This window comes from Mauremys reevesii, linkage group 3, assembly GCF_016161935.1.
Source record: "Mauremys reevesii isolate NIE-2019 linkage group 3, ASM1616193v1, whole genome shotgun sequence".
In the NCBI taxonomy this organism is placed as follows: Eukaryota; Metazoa; Chordata; order Testudines; family Geoemydidae; genus Mauremys; species Mauremys reevesii.
This window is the reverse complement of record NC_052625.1, coordinates 144,387,189-144,407,356: the sequence shown is the minus strand read 5'-3', so window position 1 is coordinate 144,407,356 and position 20,168 is coordinate 144,387,189. Positions and strand designations below refer to the sequence as shown.

At 40.9% G+C, this 20,168-nt stretch overlaps 1 protein-coding gene across 1 annotated transcript in view; it reads left to right on the top strand.

Moving 5' to 3' along the window:
- NT5E (5'-nucleotidase ecto) overlaps nucleotides 1–20,168 on the top strand; it is a 68,278-nt gene that overhangs the window by 3,604 nt on the left and 44,506 nt on the right. The window contains exons 3-4 of the mRNA XM_039532555.1: nucleotides 10,945–11,133; nucleotides 18,794–18,991. Coding sequence (XP_039388489.1) covers nucleotides 10,945–11,133; nucleotides 18,794–18,991 — 387 coding nt within the window. The remainder of the gene's footprint in view (nucleotides 1–10,944; nucleotides 11,134–18,793; nucleotides 18,992–20,168) is intronic.

The window sequence follows — 20,168 nt, the reverse complement described above, 5'->3', positions numbered from 1 at the left end:
AACACCGTAGCATTTACTTTCAAAAAGGGGAACTACACAAAAATCAGGAGGTTAGTTAAACAGAAATTGAAAGACAAAGCACCAAACGTAAAATCCCTGCAAGCTGCATGGAAACTTTTTAAAGACACCATAGCAGAGGCTCAACTTAAATGTATACCCTAAATTCAAAAACATAGTAAGAGAACCAAAAAAAGAGCCATAGTGGCTAAACAAAGTAAAAGAAGCAGTGAGAGGCAAAAGGGCATCCTTTAAAAAGTGGAAGTTAAATCCTACTGAGGAAAATAGAAAGGAGCCTAAACTCTGGCAAATGAAGTGTAAAAATATAATTAGGAAGGCCAACAAAGAATTTGAAGTACAGCTAGCCTATCATAGGTTTGTTCCCCACTTTGAACTTTAGCGTTCAAAAGATGGGGACCTGCATGGATCCTTCTAAGCTTAAATCCTAGCTTAGATCTGGTAACACTGCCACCAGCCAAAAATATAGTGTTTTTTTGGTTAGGTCAGTTAGTGGAGCAGCGATTTGGCTGTAGTGTGGTACAAATTGCCTGTAATATCCGGCCAAGCCTAAGAAGGATTGGACCTGTTTCTTAGGCCTGGTCTACACTGGGGGTGGGGATCAATCTAAGGTACGCAACTTCAGCTACGTGAATAGCGTAGCTGAAGTCGAAGTACCTTAGCTCGAATTACTTACCGTCCTCATGGCGCGGGATCGACGTCCGCGGCTCCCCATGTCGACTCCGTACCGTCATTCGCGTTGCTGGAGTTCCGGAGTCGACAGGAGCACGTTTGGGGTTCTATATATCGCGTCTAGATGAGACGCGATATATCGAACTCCGAAAAATCGACTGCTACCGGCCAATCCGGCGGGTAGTGAAAACGTACCCTTAGACTTTGGGACAGGCCACTTTTGGATAGCCTCCACCTTGGCCTGTAGGGGGTTTATTGTTCCTCGACCCACCTGGTGCCCTAGGTAAGTCACTCTGTTTTGGCCTATTTGACACTTTTTGGCCTTAACAGTGAGTCCTGCCTGCCTGATGCACTCAAAGACCGTTTCCAGGTGTTCTAGGTGTTCGGGCCATGAATCAGAAAAAATGGCCACATTATCAAGGTAGGCAAATGCATATTCTCCCAATCCTGCTAGTAGACCATCTACCAGCCTTTGGAAGGTGGCGGGTGCATTTCGCAGCCCGAAGGGAAGCACATTAAATTCATACACCCCTTCATGGGTGATGAAGGCTCACTTTTCTTTGGCAGGTTCATCTAGCGGTACTTGCCAGTACCCCTTGGTTAAATCTATTGTAGAGATGAACTGGGCACGCCCCAATTTCTCCAATAGCTCATCGGTGCGCGGCATTGGGTAGTTGTCGGGACGAGTTACAGCATTTAGCTTATGGTAGTCCACGCAAAAACGTATTTCCCCATCTGGTTTGGGAACTAGAACCACTGGAGATGCCCATGCACTGGTAGAAGGGCGGATTATACCCATCTGTAGCATGTTGTGGATCTCCTGTTCTATAGCAACTTGGGCATGAGGAGACACCCGGTAGGGTGGTGTTCTAATTGGGTGAGCATTACCTGTGTCAATGGAGTGGTATGCTCGTTCAATCCGTCCTGGGGTGGCTGAAAACAAGGGGACGAAGCGAGTGCTTAGCTCCTGGATCTGTTGCCGCTGCAGACGTTCCAGGGTTGTGGAGAGGTTCACCTCTTCCACGCCACCATCACTTTTCCCTTCATAGTAGACACCTTCAGGCCACTCAGCGTCATCTCCTCCCTGGGCTGTAAACTGACAAACCTGTAAGTCTCTGGAATAAAAGGGCTTTAGAGAGTTAACATGGTACACTTTAGGCTTTAAGGAGGAATTAGGAAATGCTATGAGGTAGTTAACAGCTCCCAGGCGCTCTTGGACCGTGAATGGCCCTTCCCATGACGCTTCCATCTTATGGCCCTGTTGCGCCTTCAAGACCATAACCTGGTCTCCTACCTTGAAGGAACGCTCTCTGGTATGTCTATCATACCAGGCCTTTTGCTCTGTTTGAGCATCCTTTAGGTTTTCTTTAGCAAGGGCTAAGGAATGTCAGAGGGTGCTTTGTAGGTTGCTTACAAAGTCCAGAATGTTAGTTCCTGGAGAAGGTGTAAACCCCTCCCATTGCTGCTTCACCAACTGTAATGGCCCCTTAACCTCGTGGCCATACACAAGCTCGAATGGTGGGAACCCTAAACTGGGATGTGGTACAGCCCTGTAGGCAAAAAGCAACTGCTACAACACTAGATCCCAATCATTGGAGTGTTCATTCATGAATTTACGTATCATGGCCCCAAAAGTTCCATTAAACCTCTCCACCAGGCCATTGGTTTGGTGGTAGTAAGGGGTGGCAACCAAGTGATTCACCCCATGAGCTTTCCACAGGTTTTTCATGGTCCCTGACAGGAAATTAGTTCCTGAATCTGTAAGGATGTCGGAGGGCCAACCTACCCTGGCAAAAATGTCTGTTAAGGCCCGGCACACAGTGTTAGCCCTGGTGTTGCTTAGAGCTACTGCTTCTGGCCATCTGGTAACAAAGTCCACAAAAGTCAGTATGTACTGCTTTCCTCGGGGGGTCTTCTTTGGGAAAGGACCCATAATATCCACAGCTACTCGCTGAAATGGGACCTCAATTATGGGGAGTGGCTGGAGAGGGGCCTTGACCTGGTCTTGGGGCTTTCCCACTTTTTGGCATACCTTACAAGACCGGACATAATTGGCAACGTCCTTGCCCATCCCCTCCCAGTGGAAGGACTTCCCCAACCTGTCTTTGGTTCTGTTCACCCCAGAATGGCCACTGGGATGATCATGGGCTAAGCTTAAGAGTTTCCCCCGGTACTTAGTTGGAACTACCAACTGTTTTTGAGGATGCCAGTCTTCCTGGTGTCCACCAGAAAGAGTCTCCTTGTATAAAAGTCCTTGTTCTACAACAAACCGGGATCAGTTAGAAGAGCTGAGAGGCGGTGGGGTGCTCTGTGCCGCCGCCCAAGCTTTCTTAAGGCTGTCATCTGCTTCCTGCTCAGTCTGGAACTGTTCTCTTGATGCTGGAGACACCAGTTCCTCTGTAGACTGTGGACTTGGGCTTGGTCCCTCTGGAAGCGATGTAGGTGATGAGGTTGTTTCCGTTGACTGTGAACCGCTCTCCGCTGGTGCACTAGGTGATATTTCAGGCTCTGGCTGAGCCTCTTGGGTAGGGTTGTCTGCTGCTTCTGCCAGTTCAGGCCCGCTGGCGCCCTCTGGCGTTGGGGTTGGAGACGGGTTTGCAAGCACTGGCGTTAGCGCTGGTAACGGTTCTGGTGTTAGTTGCTTTTCCAGTTCCGGTTCCGGGACTGGATGCACTATGGCTGTTTCAGTTGTTGGCATGGGATCCGGTTCCACCACCTCTGCTGGGTCTTTAGTAACACAGACGGGGCCCTGGTGGATGGCTCAGGAACAGGGATGGGAGTGGAAGCTTGCTTGGCCTGGCTGCGGGTGACCACTCCCACCCTCTTGGCCAGCTTCACATGGTTGGCCAAGTCTTGCCCCACTAGCATGGGGATGGGATAATTGTCATAGACAGCAAAAGTCCACCTTCCTGACCAGCCCTTGTACTGGACAGGCAATTCAGCCGTAGGTAAAGTTACAGCTTTTGACATGAAGGGACAAATTGTTACTTGGGCCTCTGGGTTGATGAATTTGGGGTCCACTAAGGATTGGTGGATAACTGACACCTGTGCCCCAGTGTCTCTCCATGCGATAACCTTCTTTCCGCCCACTCTCAAGGTTTCCCTTTGCTCCGGGGGTATTTGAGAGATATCTGGGCCTGGGAATCTTTGGTGTGATGGTGGTGTAATGGACTGTACTCGATTGGGGTTCTTGGGGCAGTTGGCCTTTATATGTCCCAGTTCATTACATTTAAAACATCGCCCAGCTGACGGGTCACTGGGCCGAGGTGGGTTGCTGGAGACTGGTGAGGTGGGACTATAGGTAGTCTGGGGCTTTCCTTGGGTTGTAGCTGGGGTCTTGGGTGGCCCCCGGTGGTAGGGTTTGTTGTCAGCTTGCCCCTTGTTATATTCGCTCCCCTTGTTAGTATCTTTTTTCTTTTCTGTCACTTACACTCACCTGGCCTCAATCTCCCCTGCCTCGGTTATAGTTTTGGGTTTCCCATCTAGGATGTACCTTTCTATTTGCTCAGGAACACCCTCTAAGAACTGTTCCATTTTCATCAGGAGGGACAGCTCTTCAAAATTTTGAACCTTTGTTCCTGATATCCATGCATTCCAATTTTTGTCAATGTAGTAGGCGTGTCTGGGGAATGACCCATCTGGTTTCCACCTTAGGGCTCTGAACCGCCGACGGGCATGCTCAGGTGTTAGCCCCATTCTGATTCTGGTCTTTGATTGAAACAGTTTATAATCGTTCATGCTGTCCTTAGGCATTTCAGCCGCCACCTCTGCTAAGGGTCCACTGAGCTGTGGCCTCAGCTCTATCATGTACTGTTCTTCAGGGATACTGTACCCCTGGCAGGTCCTTTCAAATTTTTCTAAAAAGGCCTCAGTGTCATCACCTGCCTTGTAGGTGGGAAATTTCCTGGGATGGGAAACAGTGCCTGGAGAAGGGTTGTTAGGGTTGGCTGGAACATCTGGGTTAGCCCTTGCTAATTCCAGGGCCTGCCTCTGGATTTCCAGCTCTTTCTCTTTTATTTTTAGTTCTTTTTGTTGCTTTTCCATCTCTCTCCTGTGGTCAGCCTCTTTGGCTTTTTCTTTTATTTCCATCTCCTTGAGTTTTATTTCCAATTCCTTTTCTTTTAATTCCAGTTCTTTTTGTCTTGCTTCCAGTCTAGATGCTTCCTTGGTACTCATGTTTTCTGCTTTCTGGTGTTGACCCCCCCCCCCCCCCCCATGTAGTTCACTGAACTGGGATGCTTCAGCTCAGGCTGCTTGTTTCACAGTTTCCTAATCTTTCTATTCCTGACTGAATTAAAACAAAACAAAACTTTTCATTTGCAAATGTCTCTTGCTGGTGTTTGCTGGCTGCGAAGGGACCAGAAAAACTGGTTTGCAACCTGTCTCTTGCAAACTGTAATGCTCTCTCAGTGGGAATCCTTTCTAACAAGCCTTGTTAGAAAAACTTAACACCTCTGCCCTCAGGCTGCTTCTCAGTTTAGGAGGACAAACAAACAAAAAAAAATCTCACTGGCTTTTGGTTCTTAAAATCCCAACCGCTGCCTACCATGTCATAGGTTTGTTCCCCACTTTGAACTTTAGCGTCCAAAAGATAGGGACCTGCATGGATCCTTCTAAGCTTAAATCCTAGCTTAGATCTGGTAACACTGCCACCAGCCAAAAATATAGTGTTTTGGCACACTCCCTGTCCCCCCAAACCTTTCCCTGGGGAACACAGATCCAAACTCCTGGGATCTTAACACAAAGGGAAATAAATCATTCCCCCACCTTTTTCCCTCCCTTAGTCGTTGGGAGAGATTACCTTGATCCTATGACATAGCCCAAGACTCAAAAAGTAATATAAAAAATTTTAAGTCCATCAAAACCAGGAAGCCTGCTAAACAACCAGTGGGGCCACTGGAAGATCGAGATGCTAAAGGAGCGCTCAAGGCCATTGTGGAGAAACTAAATGAGTTCTTTGCATCGGTCTTCACGGTTGAGGAGGTGAGGGAGATTTCCAAATCTGAGCCATTCTTTTTAGATGACAAATCTGAGGAACTGTCCCAGATTGGAAGTGTCATTAGAGGAGGTTTTGGAACAAATTGATAAATTGACCAGTAATAAGTCACCAAGACCAGATGGTATTCACCCAAGGGTTCTGAAGGAACTCAAATGTGACACTGCAGGACTACTAACTGTAGTCTGTAACCTACCATTTAAATCAGCTTCTGAACCAAATGGCTGGAGGATAGCTAATGTGATGCCAATTTTTAAAAAGGGCTCCAGAGGTGACCCTGGCAATTAGAGACTGGTAAGCCTGACTTCAGTACCAGGCAAACTGTTTGTTTGAAACTATGGAAAGAACAAAATTGTCAGACACATAGATGAACATAATTTGTTGGGGAGTAGTCAACATGGTATTTGTAAAGGGAAATCCTGCCTCACCAATCTACTAGAAATCTTTGAGAGGGTCAACAAGCATGTGGACAAGGGGGATCCAGTGGATATAGTATATTTAGATTTTCAGAAAGCCTTTGATAAGGTTACTTACCAAAGGCTGTTAAGGGATACGAGGGAAGGTTCTCTCATGGACTAGTAACTGGTTAAAAGGGTAGGAATGAATGGTCAGTTTTCAAAATGGAGAGAGGTAAATAGTGGTGTCCCCCATGGGTCTGTACTGGGCCCAGTTCTATTTAACATATTCATAAATTATCTGGAAAAAGGGGTAAACTGTGAGGTGGCAAAATTTGCAGATGATACAAAACTACTCAAGATAGTTAAGTCACTGTGGAGAACTACAAAAAGCTCTCTCAAAACTAAGTGATTGGGCAAAGAAATGGCTAATGAAATTCAGTGTTGATAAATGCAAAGTAATGCATATTGGAAAACATAATCCCAACTACACATATAAAATGATGGGGTCTAAATTAGCTGTTCCCACTCAAGAAAGTGATCTTGGAGTCATTGTGGATAGTTCTCTGAAAACATCCACTGAATGTGCAGAGGCAGTCAAAAAATCAAACAGAATGTTGGGAATCATTAAGAAAGGGATGATGATAAGACAGAAAATATCATATTGCCTCTATATAAATCCATGGTATGGCCACATCTTAAATACTGCATGCAGATCTGGTTGCCCCATCTCAAAAAAGATATATTGGTCTTGGAAAAGATTCAGAAAAGGGATATATATATATATAAAAGTGGTGTGTAACGGCTGCCATATGAGGAGAGATTAATAAGACTGACCTTTCAACTTGGAAAAGAGATGACTAAGGGGGGATATGATAGAGGTCTATAAAATCATGACTGGTGTGGAGAAAGTAAATAAAGAAGTGTTATTTACTCCTCATAACGCAAGAACTAGGGGCCACCAAATGGAATTAATAGGCAGCAGGTTTAAAACAAACAAAAGGAAGTATTTATTCAAACAACGCACAGTCAGCCTGTGGAACTCCTTGCCAGAGGATGTTATGAAGGCCAAGACTATAACAGGGTTCTAAAAAGAACTAGATAAATTCATGGAGGATAGGTCCATGGATATTAGCCTCGATGAGCAGGGATGGTATCCCTAGCTTCTGTTTGCCAGAAGCTGGGAATGAGCGACAGGGGATAGATCACTTGATTACCTGTTCTGTTCATTCCCTCTGGTGCACCTGGCATTGGCCACTGTCGAAAGACAGGATGCTGGGCTAGATGGACCTTTGGTCTGACACAGCATGGCCGTTCTTATGTTCTTAAGCAGTCAAATGCTAAAATTTTAACTATATATGTTTCCTAGTATGAATGGATGAATACTGATGAAGGGTTTTAGTTGCCTATAGAACTTTTGTATTATTCAGCTCCCTGGCCATCTGACTGTTTTTAAGTGCTGGATGTTCGAGCTATATGAAAAGATGTGTTCCATACACAGATCTGTTTAGAACATGCGAAGCACTGCTCTAAGGGGGTGTTAAGTTTACAACGGTGTAAAAAATTTTTTTTAAAAAGCTTGTATATTTTTCTCCTTATTGGCCACATAAGAGAGCCTGAAGACGTGAATACATCTTGTATAATTAAGGAGAATGTGTTTTTACAGAGTTTATTGCAATCTGAAAATTTTGAATTCTGAGGAATGTAACTTGGCCCTCAGATACATGCCTAAATCCCACTGAAGTGAGTAGGAGTTGCATATGTGTATCTGAGGGCAGAATTTGTCCCCCTGTGTTTTTTTGGCATCTCAAGTATACATACCAGAAATTAGACTACAGAAGGAATCACAATTATTTTCAATCAGTGACTGATAGCAGAAGTGATGAAGCATAGACTCATCCTCTTCTGACAAATAAATTGTTCCAGTGATCAAGATTTATTTAATTAGTGTAAAGCAATGAAACAAAAATAGATTACTTCTGATTTTAAGAACAGATAATTGTATTTTAGAATAATAAAAACACCATTTCATATTAGAGTTTCTCACCTTGCTCTTTTAACCAGATGCAGGACATCATTGTAGGTGCAAAAGAGCCACTTCCATGCCTAATAAAAGGACCTGGCATTCCCCCTGGTTTTAAATTAGACACACAATGGAATTAAAATGCATTGAACATAGCTTTTTTTTAAAAAAATCACTCTTCAGTACAAGGAAGATATTACTAGTTTTCTGTCCATTACTTACTGAAATAACATCATAATTGTAAAAATGAAGGTGTAAATTAGCCCAGAATAGGGAAGGTATGATAATATTTAAACAAAGTATTCAAATGTACAACTGACATAAAAGTCTAAATGTATTAACTGAAATGATTAAAGACATCCGCAGAGGAGACCTCTCTGCGGTCAACAGAAACTTTTAATCTGCCTTCTGACATACGAGGCTGGGTTATTTGAGTCCATCCTTTTCCTCTAAGGAATAACAAGGAAAAAATTATTCTTCCTTTGCCTATGCAAAATGAGAAGCTTACATGTGCTGAAGGTATGAAGAGAGATATGAATATACATCATAAGATGTGTGACAAATAATACAATACCTAACAGAAATTTTCTTTTAACTGATATAGTTCAAATGTTTACCTACGAGTGATGACCCAACTAGGGAGGTTGGCAGTCTCAGCCCCTAGCATTTCTGCTTGCACAATATCCCTGCTTGTATAATATCCATGAAGCAATGTGGGAAGGCACCTGGGTCAGAGCCTATGTATTCCTTGAGCACTGGTTTCTCATCCAGGCAATCCAGAAAGTTGGCTAAATTGGACATGCTAGGAATTAAAATAAGTTCTTGAGGAACGATGTCATGGTTTATCTATTTTGAGAGAGGCACAATATGTACTGTCAATGTAGCCCTTCTGTAGATGTGAAAGATATTAGAGCAGTATTTCGATGGCGGTGAATTACAGCTGCTGTTAAGTAAAAGGACATATAAAAATAAATGTGTAGCAAAACCTAGAGATGGTTATAATTGTACTGAATGACCCAATAAGGAGCCAAAAGAGAAGGAGTAGTATTAAGACAGAAGGCTTATTACTTTCTTAGGCAAAGCTAAAGCAGTCACAGATTAAGTACATACTGTAGTATAACTGAGGAACCCAAAAGCAGTTGGCATTAATAGGGAGTTTTCTAGGGGCCACCATATGTAGCAAACACAGTTTTTTGTAACTCTCTCCTTTTTTACTTGTACACCTCTTTAGTATATGAAGCCTTCAGTAGCATTCAAAAGGTGATTCCGTTTCTGCATACTGTGATTTATGTCACAAATGATTTTGCTGAGCCACAAAGAAAAAGATGAATAACTGTTATATAAAAATTTAGGTTTTTTTTTTTAACTAAATTTAAACTTTTGAGAAGTGGGTGACCAAGTACTAAGAAATGAGTTGTGTGTTTTGTTTTGTATCCTGGGTTACACTTAGACAACAACAGAACTGTTACAGTTTGACAATTTCCATAACCCCATAATATTGCTTTGTCAATGTTCCTCTCTTGCCGTAACTCTTTATTTCTTGAAACATTTAGCATTAGACTCTGGACTAGTTCTTACTCTCCCTTTTGCTATGAAATAGCCCAGATCTGTTGATCTCTAGGGTATGCTGAAAGGCTCCTGTATTCTCCCAAGATGCATGGGAATGGAGGAGAATTGTGAGGGATGGGAGGTGGAATTTGTGTGGTTTATTTTCTAGTTAGTTATTTTTGGTTGGAGAGTTTAATGAGAATTTGTTGATCAGTAATTTACAAGAACTGTATTTTAAAACTTTGTCAAAGGAACCTAGAACCAGGGATAGCTGCTTTTTTATCCTTTTTGTAGAAATCAAGAGTGTGATTGAGACACAGCAAATTCAGTAGAGAGAGTACATGTTTGTATTATAAATGAAATTATTCTGAAATGATAAAATAGAAATATTTCAGAGAAACCATAAGATTTCTCAATGCTGTGAGCTGGGTAAATATTACCCCTTTTAAATCTCTGTCTTTGGGTTCTCCCTTCAGGGAAGTAATTCCACTTCAGGGTTTGCTATTGCTGTGTATCTCTGACAGTCAGAAATCATATGATTCATCTCATTCAATGAGATAATTTGCATATGGAAGGCAAGAAGGATTTGGCCCTGAGCCTGCAGATTTAGTACAGGAGGACTCTGAGAGAACTGCTTAGAAAGGAGACAAACAAAATAAGCCAGGATGGGGGGAGACTTTGTGGGAGAAGAATTAACATGGGGGAAGAAGAAAGATTCCAAGGAAAAATCAATAGGAAGTAATATGGCAAAAAAATGTTATATTTACACCCAAATGATGCATATGAGACAAACCTGAATGTAACTCTCAGTTCTAATGGCAGCCAAAAACCATTGGAGCTTTGCTCTGTTGGCTGGTTTCACCGGCATCTTTTCTTGGAATTACAGCTTTGTTATACATAGTTGAGTGTACATAATTCAATTCATAAGTGTTGGTAGACTGAGCGCAAATGTTCGGGTTGTTTATATAGTACTTGAAAACATTGGGCCAGATTAAAAGTCTGAGCCAACTCCCAGTAAAGCTAATTAAGACTCCCATTTGCTTCATTCTGTAAAGGAATGTGGGACCCTGGGGCAACTAAAATTCAGAGATCATTTAAATCTCACAACCTAGAATCCCATGTTTGATGGCAGAAATGAGCATTTAAATAATGAGAGAGGCCAGAGCTCCCCACAGTTTGTGGGACTCTGGCCGTAGTCCATCAGCTGTTTCAATAATCTGATCTTGTGAAAACACAAGTATTTTTAGACACCTCATAAATATTAATAATCTCCTTTCTTTCTCTTTTTTTTTAAGGCAAGGATATATACTTTGAAGATGAAATTGAAGCATTGCAGCCACAGGTGGATAAACTTACCACACTGGGAGTTAACAAAATTATTGCACTAGGACACTCTGGTTTCACTGTGGATCAAAAGATTGCTCAAAAAGTGAGAGGTGTGGATGTTGTAATTGGAGGACATACGAACACGTTTCTTTATACAGGTATTACATCTCTCAGTAAAATGTTGCTTTTAACCAAAACTGATCATTAATTGAAAGAAAATGTTCACTGAAGTAAGATGACTTTGGAAAAATGTAACTTACTTGTAACTAAGTACTGTGGCCAGTTCCTCAACTGGTGAATATCAGCAATTTCAGTGGAGCTACCTTGATTGAGAGCAACTGAGGATCTGGCACCCTGTATAATTAAAACCAATCAACTTTTATGTAGCACATATCACATTGAGACTAACCCACATGAGATGTAGTTCTTTTGCAATCCTTACTGTAAGCAAGACATATGAGACTGAGACTATGACATGAGTCCATTCCCAGTTTTTACACCCTCTGCGAGTAAGAAGTGTCCTAACTCTTTGAACATATTCAGGATGACCTGTGCAACACAGACCCACTCCAATGCAAATAGTAATGCGCAATAATTTAGCAACAGCTTGTTTAATAGTAGTCCCACATGAGATTCTCATTAGAGAGACTACATTTCCTTAGTTATATGAAATTACTATAAAGTGGGTGGTAACCGGTAGAAAGATTGTACTCAGAGTAGTTATCAATGGTTCACTGTGTGGACATATCTAGTGGAGTCCTGCAGTGGTCCGTTTTGGGTCTGGTACTTTTAACATTTTCAGTAATGACTTGAATAGTGGACTGGAAAGTATGCTTATAAAATTTGAGATGACACTGAGCTGGGAGGAGTTGCAAGCATTTTGGAGGTTAGGATTAGAATTCAAAACAACCTTGACAAATTGGAGAATTGGTCTGAAATCAACAAGATGAAATTCAGTGAAGACAAATGCAAAGTACTAGATAATACTAAGTCCTGCAGATAATACTTGGGCTGCAGCTGTGTGCTAATTGGGCTGTGGGTTGAGAATCGCTGGTCTAGGTATACTTGGTTCTAGCTTGCTGGAGGGGGGAGGGAACTGCACTAGATGACCTCTCAAGGTCTCTTCTAGCCCTACATTTCTGAGATTCTATAGTGTTTTACAAGTTTACTGAATAAGGGAGTAAATAAATAAAATATTTTAATTTACCTTGTCTATGCTACATGCATGAAAGGAATCAGTGAAACAAATTAATCAATATAAAACAAAGTATATTCCTTGATTATTTTTCCAAATATCCTGTAGGTGATTGTTACCCTGTATTTTTCTGTATGTATAGATGTTTAAAGCATGGTAAAACATGCTTCTGTCATACCTCAGAAGCAGGTAAAACATATGTACTTTGTAATATTTGGTGGCCTAGTGATGATATCATTTAGTCCATGAGGGCAAACATTTATTTTTAAAAAGAATCCCACTGATATTTTCATACTGAGTTTTAAGAGGAAGCAAATAAAATCTTAAACCTTTCAGAAAAACACACTTAGAAGTGGTTTGAGACATGGATCTGTGTAGGGACTAATCCTGAATATATACCCACAGTGACAGAAAAGTAGAAATTTTGTATGTTGTTGCCTACCCAGCTACTGCCAAACATCGTGCTAGCATGAATGTTTCACAGTGTGATAGAAAATTAAAAGTGCACAGACTGTCTTCCTATGCCTAAAAAAAATTCCATCTTGAATGTTGTCCCAGATTATAGCTGTTCTTTACAAAGTTCCAAATAGTCTATAGAAATTATACATGCACGCAAACAGTGTGTGAGAAAATGCCTGGTGGTGTGGTATGCCACAAAGGCTTAACTGCGTGAGTTTAGGATGGGCATAGTTAGTGAATGGTGACTCCACAAATGACTTATGCAAGATCATCCCAAATGAGTACTAGTAGAACCCTCATCTCTCGCTGTCACATTCTGTGTATGCTTTAGGGATTTTTTTTTTAAATGCTACTAGAATTTTTCCCCCTTCATTTGTCTGCTTGCTAAGATAGGTCATAAGTTACCATGAGGCCAAATGAAGCCTCAGAAGCAGTTTAAAAAAAAAATCCACCTAAAATTTATTTTAAATAACCTTTTTAGATGACAGTGTTAGTTTTAAAATCATAATATTATAGGACCTTTCAGGGCTAGAAACAAGTGCATAGTTCCATTGGAAATGTAGAAATCGCCCTTTGCAATAATCTAAACTTCCATTTCTAGTCTTGCAGGTCTATGTGATATCAGACTTTTAAAGGAATGATATTTTTATACATAGAAAAGTATGTAGTAGATTACAGATAACTATGGATCCCCGTCAAACAAATAGTGCAAAACTGTAGGTAATATACTTATCACTGCATTTTGAAGGATGCTATTTGTAAAAACTCTGTGCACCTATTCTGGAGAAAGGATCCTCATCAGCAGATTACATGGGTTAGGAGCAAGCCAGATGGCAGAGATAAGGATCATAGATGTTTTGTTTGGCTATACACTGCAGTACTACTTGGTGTGTGTGAAAAGACTTGGGCAGTATAGATCAGCTGTCAGTACCACTTAGTGAACCGTGTAACTTCAGAGTACTGTATGAAGCTTCTCTGTTGTTTCATTGTTGTCTGAGCACAATGCTAGGAGCCAGAACTTCCTGAGTTCTTATCTCATCTCTGAAACCTCTGTCTGTGTGTAAGTTTGGGCAAGTCACAGACTCTCTGTTGCCCACTCTGAGTACTTCTACTTCGCTCCCTAAACTGGTCAAATTTTTTTTCTAAATTCAAACAAAAAAGAAATTTCAATGAACAATCCTAGAGGAAAAAATTGACAAAATATTTGAAGTTCTTTTCTAATCTTTCAGCCAACTATAGAGCTGGTCAGAATGTTCTGAATTTTGATTATTTCAAAAATACAGGAAAAACACAGGTGAGGGGAAGCTAGTGATTTCGCCCCTCCCAAACACCTCCATATTAGAGGAGGGCCTAATTCTATAGGGTGCTAATTGCCTTTAACTCCTGTTTGAAGGCAACAGGATCTGAGGATGCACTGGAGGCACTCAGGAGCCTTTTAGTATAAAATAGGTATTTTGAGGATTAATTAATGTCTGCAAAGCACTTTGGCAGTGGAGATATGATACGTATATAATGACTTCCTTTTATTATTAAGACAATGTCATAGCAAGTCTATGAACTCCTCTTCGAATCCCTCCACTGGCTACTGTTTTTCAGCTCAAAGTCAAGCTTCTTGACCTCATCTGTTAAAACCCCTCACCACTCTGCCCCTTCTTGCTCACTTGGTCTTGTCTCTTGTTGTATAATCTCCCCACTCTGGCTAACCCCACTGCCCCTGAATTAATCTGTAAGACCATTATACTCTTTCTTCATATCCCTCTAGCTTGTCCACTTCTGTCTTGCAATATTGGCTAGGTTGTGGGAGAGTCTATAATAGTTGCTGTTACTCTTAATAATTTATAGGTGGGGAAAAATTCCCAATAATTCAAAACTATCAAGCTTTGCATAGAGCTAATGTAACTGCGTGATCTTACTGCTGGTCCCCTTCCACTCCCCTGCTTTTCTTTTAGTGTTCCTTACCTTTGTTGAATCTTCTTTTGGGGTAATTGTAAGCTGAATAGTTTCAATCACTAGACATTAAGGAATAGCAGTCAACTATGAGATTTCCCATCATGAGAAGACTCAGTCAATTTCTCAATATGTACTAATTCAGAACAGCAAATAGCACCTATCTAAAACCAAACAAGTTCTAATATATGTGTGTGCCAGTATGAAGCTATTCCATCCCACCAGAACAGATTCCCTCAAGGATCAGTGAGCTTGCATTACATGCAGTAATGTATTCTTGTGTGCAAAGGCGGAAAAGCTAGCAAGTTGTGGGTTCCCTGAGCCACACATGTGGAACAAATTCCACCCTGAGCCTCACTTATGTTCAAACAGCAGCTTAACACGACGTGGTATCTTTCTCTCTCCTTCTTGCTAGGTGCAACATGGTTACTTTGCTTCCAAAACACCCATACAAGGGGATATGGGCCATTGTACTGTTATTGCCTCTCCTTCTGTTTCCCCTCTTATTTCCCAAAACACCATTTGAAAATGTCTGGAACACTAAGCCGATTCAGATACAGGTGTATTTATATTAAGGTGATTTTTTTACAAGGTGAGATTTGTGCAATAAGGAGATACATTAATTGTATAAGGTTAATATCCAAGCTTACTCAAAAATACAGCACCTAAGAGGATGACAATTTCTGCAGAAATAAGTGAAGAAAGATGGATTTTATCTGTGAAATCACAAGCAGCTTTCTAAGCTAAATGTCTTGCATTTCTCAGGTGAAAATGCAAAAATGTTCCTTTTACTCCTCCCTTTCTTCTTCTTCTTGCCCCTTCCTCCCCCATTATTTCTTTAGATCTTGCCACTTAGCAGACTGGTGTGGAAGGATGGCTTTTGTAGCTACTTTTTCCAGCTGTCTGTTTCATTCCTCTACAAATCTTTACCCTGTTTAAGCTACTTTATTTCTTTACAGTTCTTTAAAAATAAGTTCAGCAGCAGAGCAGAATCTGTCTACATTTTGAATGAAGGGGTAAACATATTTGTGCTCATGCTGATAGTGAGCATGCTCAGTAGTTTTTTCATGGATTTCCATAGGAAAGATAGTAGGAGTTGGGGACTTAAAGGAAGCACTGGGACCTTTGACTTTAGTTAGCTATGGAATCTGGACCTAATCCTTACAGTGGTCCATGTGTCAGTACATTTCCTCCCTGCTCCTCTTGATTTCATTGAGAGTTAAATGCATGTAGGAAGTGCAAGACCAGGCCTGGGTAAAGACCTACCCTACTCTGACTTCACTAGGTAAACACTTGGTGAGTCGGGATATTATTAGTCCTCTGACCAGCTCTCTCTGGAATCAGGCCTGTATATTGCTGTGTTTCTCTAATTTTATTAACTAGACTTTCCTCTGAACATTGTGTCTGCTCTCTTAGGCCTGGTCTACACTGGGCAGAGTGAGCGAAGTCGGTCTAAGTTATGCAGCTTCAGCTACGAAAATAGCATAGCTGAAGTCGACGTACTTAGAGCTACTTACCGCGGTGTCTTCACTGCGGTAGGTCGACTGCTGACGCTCCCCTGTTGACTCTGCCTATGCTTCTCGCTCCGGTGGAGTACCGGAGTTGATGGGAGAGTGCTCAGCTGTCAATTTATCACGCCTTCACTAGACACAATAAATTGATCTCCACTGGATCAATCGCTCTGGAGGTAAGTATAGACATACCTTTATTTACTAAACCTTTTTTCTAAGGGCAAGTCCACACTACAAAATTAAGTCGACCTAAGTTACGTTGACTTGCAGCCACCACAGTAATTAAACTGCTTAGAATCTCAGGGTTGGAAGGGACCTCAGGAGGTCATCTAGTCCAACCCCCCCCATGCTTTTGCATGTCCACACTGTGCTTCTTGTGTCTGGTGTGGGTCCTCACTAGGAATGCTTGTACCGATTTAACTGGCAGTGTGGGGCATTGTGGGAAAGCTTCTCAGAGGCAGAAACAGTCAGCGTAAGCAACGTAATAGCTACACTAACACTTCATCGATCTAACTACATTGACTTAAGCGCTACACCACTCATGGAGGTGGAGTTAAGTTGGTATAGTGGGCGAATTACATTAATGAGAGCAAAAAGAACAGGAGTACTTGTGGCACCAATAAATAAATAAATTTGTTAGTCTCTAAGGTGCCACAAGTACTCCTGTTCTTTTTGCAGATACAGACTAACACGGCTGCTACTCTGAAACCTGTCATGAATGAGAGCTGCATTTTAGCGTAGACACTTACTGAGTACAGTCAATGTAAGCTGTCTTACGTTGACATAACTCTGTAGTGTAGACCAAGGTAAGGAAGTGGTTGTCCTTTGGCTTGCATTTTTTCACCAAGAATGTTGAACTCCTGTCAGCAACCTATAAATTTTCCACAAAATTGTCACATAGAGTGTGACTTGACATCGCTCTTCCTTCTTGCCCCCTTTCCCTCGCTCTCCCTATTTCTTCGGATTCTGATTTCCTTTCCCTGTCGCAGTCTTCTAGGGAGTCTTTTGGCAATTTCCTCTCATCTCAGTGTTTTGTTTTGTTTTATTTATTTATTTATTATATATACACACACACATTCTCTCTCTCACACGTTATAATCTATTGAAAATAAGCACGACCCACATTTATTATTAATAAAAATAGCATATGAATAAAAGTGACAGTGGTTAGTTTTAAAGCAATCAAAATTAGCTGTAAGTCTCTGCCAAATTTAATGTAGCCAGAACAGGCATGTTAAAAAAACCTGTTCTATGGGTTACAGTAAAAAAATGGTCCACACGCCCAGCTATCACTGTGTAACTTGGGACCTACTTAACTGTGTGTGTAGAAAGACAGTAACATACTGTCTCTTTCCTTCTCTTCCATCCCTGCTTGTTTCCCCATACTGCTGTTCCATTTCCCTCTCTCTTCCCCTGCAATTTATCTTCTCCATCAGCCTCTGCCTCCTTTTATTATTCTAGTTGTTTAGAAAGAATCACACCCTACAGTTCTGAATTAAGACAGAGGAACCCTTGTAAGCACAACATGAATAACTTTAAACACAAAAACTACTTTCACCATCTACTTCATTGGTTTTGTTCACATGTGAAGGCAAGAAATTCCCCTGATTTGGATATTAAATAAATGCTTGTGCGCTTCCAGGATATCTAGGTGGGTTCTAATTTGGAAAGACCTCACTTTTTCTGTAAACGTGGAAGAAGTGGATATCCTAAAATGACCTCTGAGAGCTGTCTACACCGAATGCACGCAGATGCATTCATCTGTTCAGACCAAATAAAATGTACTTTGGCAGAGTCAAAGATTCTGCTTTGATTTTTGGAAATGCATACTCTGGCAGACTAGCTACAAACCAGCAGCTGAGTCTTCTAGCAGCATTGCAATTACATCTGGGACATGCTCCAGGAGCTCCGTTTGCCCTGCCAACATTCACAAAAGTATTTATAGTTGGCAGAAGATAGCTGACTTGGGCACCCAAAATACAATTGCAGTTCTTCCCCATGTATTCACAAATTATGTGGCAGCTGGAATCTGGGACTAGAATGCTTTTCGCAGTAGGGTGATTTTCAGTAGAACCTTCAGACAAAAGTTTAATTTAAAAGGAGTTTAAAAAAATAATGTGGTGTTATTGTTTCTTACATTATCCTCTGTAAACATATTTTTAATGAAACAGAATCTAAGCCTTCAACTGAGAAGTGTGCATGGAGCTTTGATAAGCCTCTTCTCCTTTTTGGATGAATATCTTATGGTACGAAAGTACGAAGTCCATCTCATCAAGGAATAATGTGATAACATAGTAATTTGTTACATAGTCACCTCCTTAGATTTATGCTTTTGGGGTTTTGTGGTTCCAGAAAAATGTCACCTGAGAAGCCAAGTTATCAATAAAGCAGAAGGCTTTTTCCATCATATATACAACAATGTATATATGATGGAAAAATCATTATTGTTTTGTTTTAATTCTCAGTTAATTGCTATGAGTTAGAGATCTTACAGCGAAGTAAGAGGTTAAAATCAACTCAACTTTTCACTTCTGCAAGGAGAAAATAACACCCTTGCACTCAAGTCCTGAAGAACTTTATTTCCAAATTATTACTTAATAGATATTAAATATTCCATATATTCTTTTAAGGAAGAAAAACCTATTTGAAAGTCCTTACTGATAATTTTTCTGAAGATAAAATACTTGTGTGGTTATTTTGTTTCAGGCCCCCCACCTTCCAGTGAAATGCCAGCTGGCAACTATCCATTCCTGGTGAAGTCTGATGATGGGAAGCAGGTGCCAGTGGTACAAGCCTATGCTTTTGGAAAATATCTTGGTTATTTAAATGTAACATTTGATGATCAAGGAAATGTAATTAAAACATCTGGAAACCCTATTCTGCTAAATAGCAGTATTCCTGAAGGTATGTGAAACAGAGATTTGAGTTTCTATAGATCAACCAGCTAAACTTCTAGCTTTATTGCTTTTTTTAACAGTAAAGTACAATGCTACAGGAGAATTTAGCATTCCTCTTAATTCAGTCATCTTTGGCATCAAGTTGTGGCTACATTATAAGGCTATAACCTGCTTTCTTTGCTGACTCCTCTCAGCAATCAAACACGTTTCCAGTTTATCACATTTCAGGTGTTTTGGGGTTTTTTGGGTCTATGTAAAATCACTAACAACTTCCTCATGACATTCAGGTGATATATTTCCATGACATTTAGCATTTTTAGGCTACTCTATTAAGATTAGATGTCTATTGCTTAAATGGGCATGAAGAGTAAACTAACATCTTATCTGATAAGGATGGTTCCTTCAGAACAAAGTTTGGAGCAGTATGGGGAACTCTGGGCTCTTGGTATCGCTGCACTTGGTTTGTGGACAAAGAAAGGGCTTTGATCTCTGAGGTTGTCAGGCCAGCACTTTTCTTAAGCATTTCAGTTCATTCTAATTGTAAAAACAACCAAGCAGTTTTATGTGGGTTGCTTATGACCTTTTAAACACATTCAGGCAAAGAACATCCGTGTGCAAATGTAATATATAAAAAACACTTGTTTTTCATCAAACATTATAAAACTGTGAAGGAGGAAAATGCTTCCATGGTTTGTTTTGTAACCCAGCCACTCCGTTTGTTTGTTTCATTTAGTGGATGCTTCCTGTCTGATGTACAGATTGAGATTCTCTGGGTGTGTATTCTGTTGCTTGTCTGTTTGTTGCCTCCCACTGTGAGGCCCTGATGGTGGGTTGGAGCTCTTAGGCACTACCAGCGGATAAATAGAAGAATGGATCACTTCAAAATTGACACGGTGTTTCAGCTTTGCCAGTCACATGGTTTTCACAAGTTTAATGAGTTTAATTAAACCAGGTCTTGAACATTATAGTAATTCTCCAATGTCCGTGAATGTTATAATTCAGACTATTAGATATATACATGGTGAAGTACAGTATTCTTAATGCTTATATGTTGCTTGCAAATTAACCTCGTAACGTGCCAAATGATATACACAATACAAAATCATCAGAGAAATTGTATGATAGCTGTATCCAAGTTATGTTTGGTTTCTGAAAATAAACCATCAATTTCCTATTAATAGGAT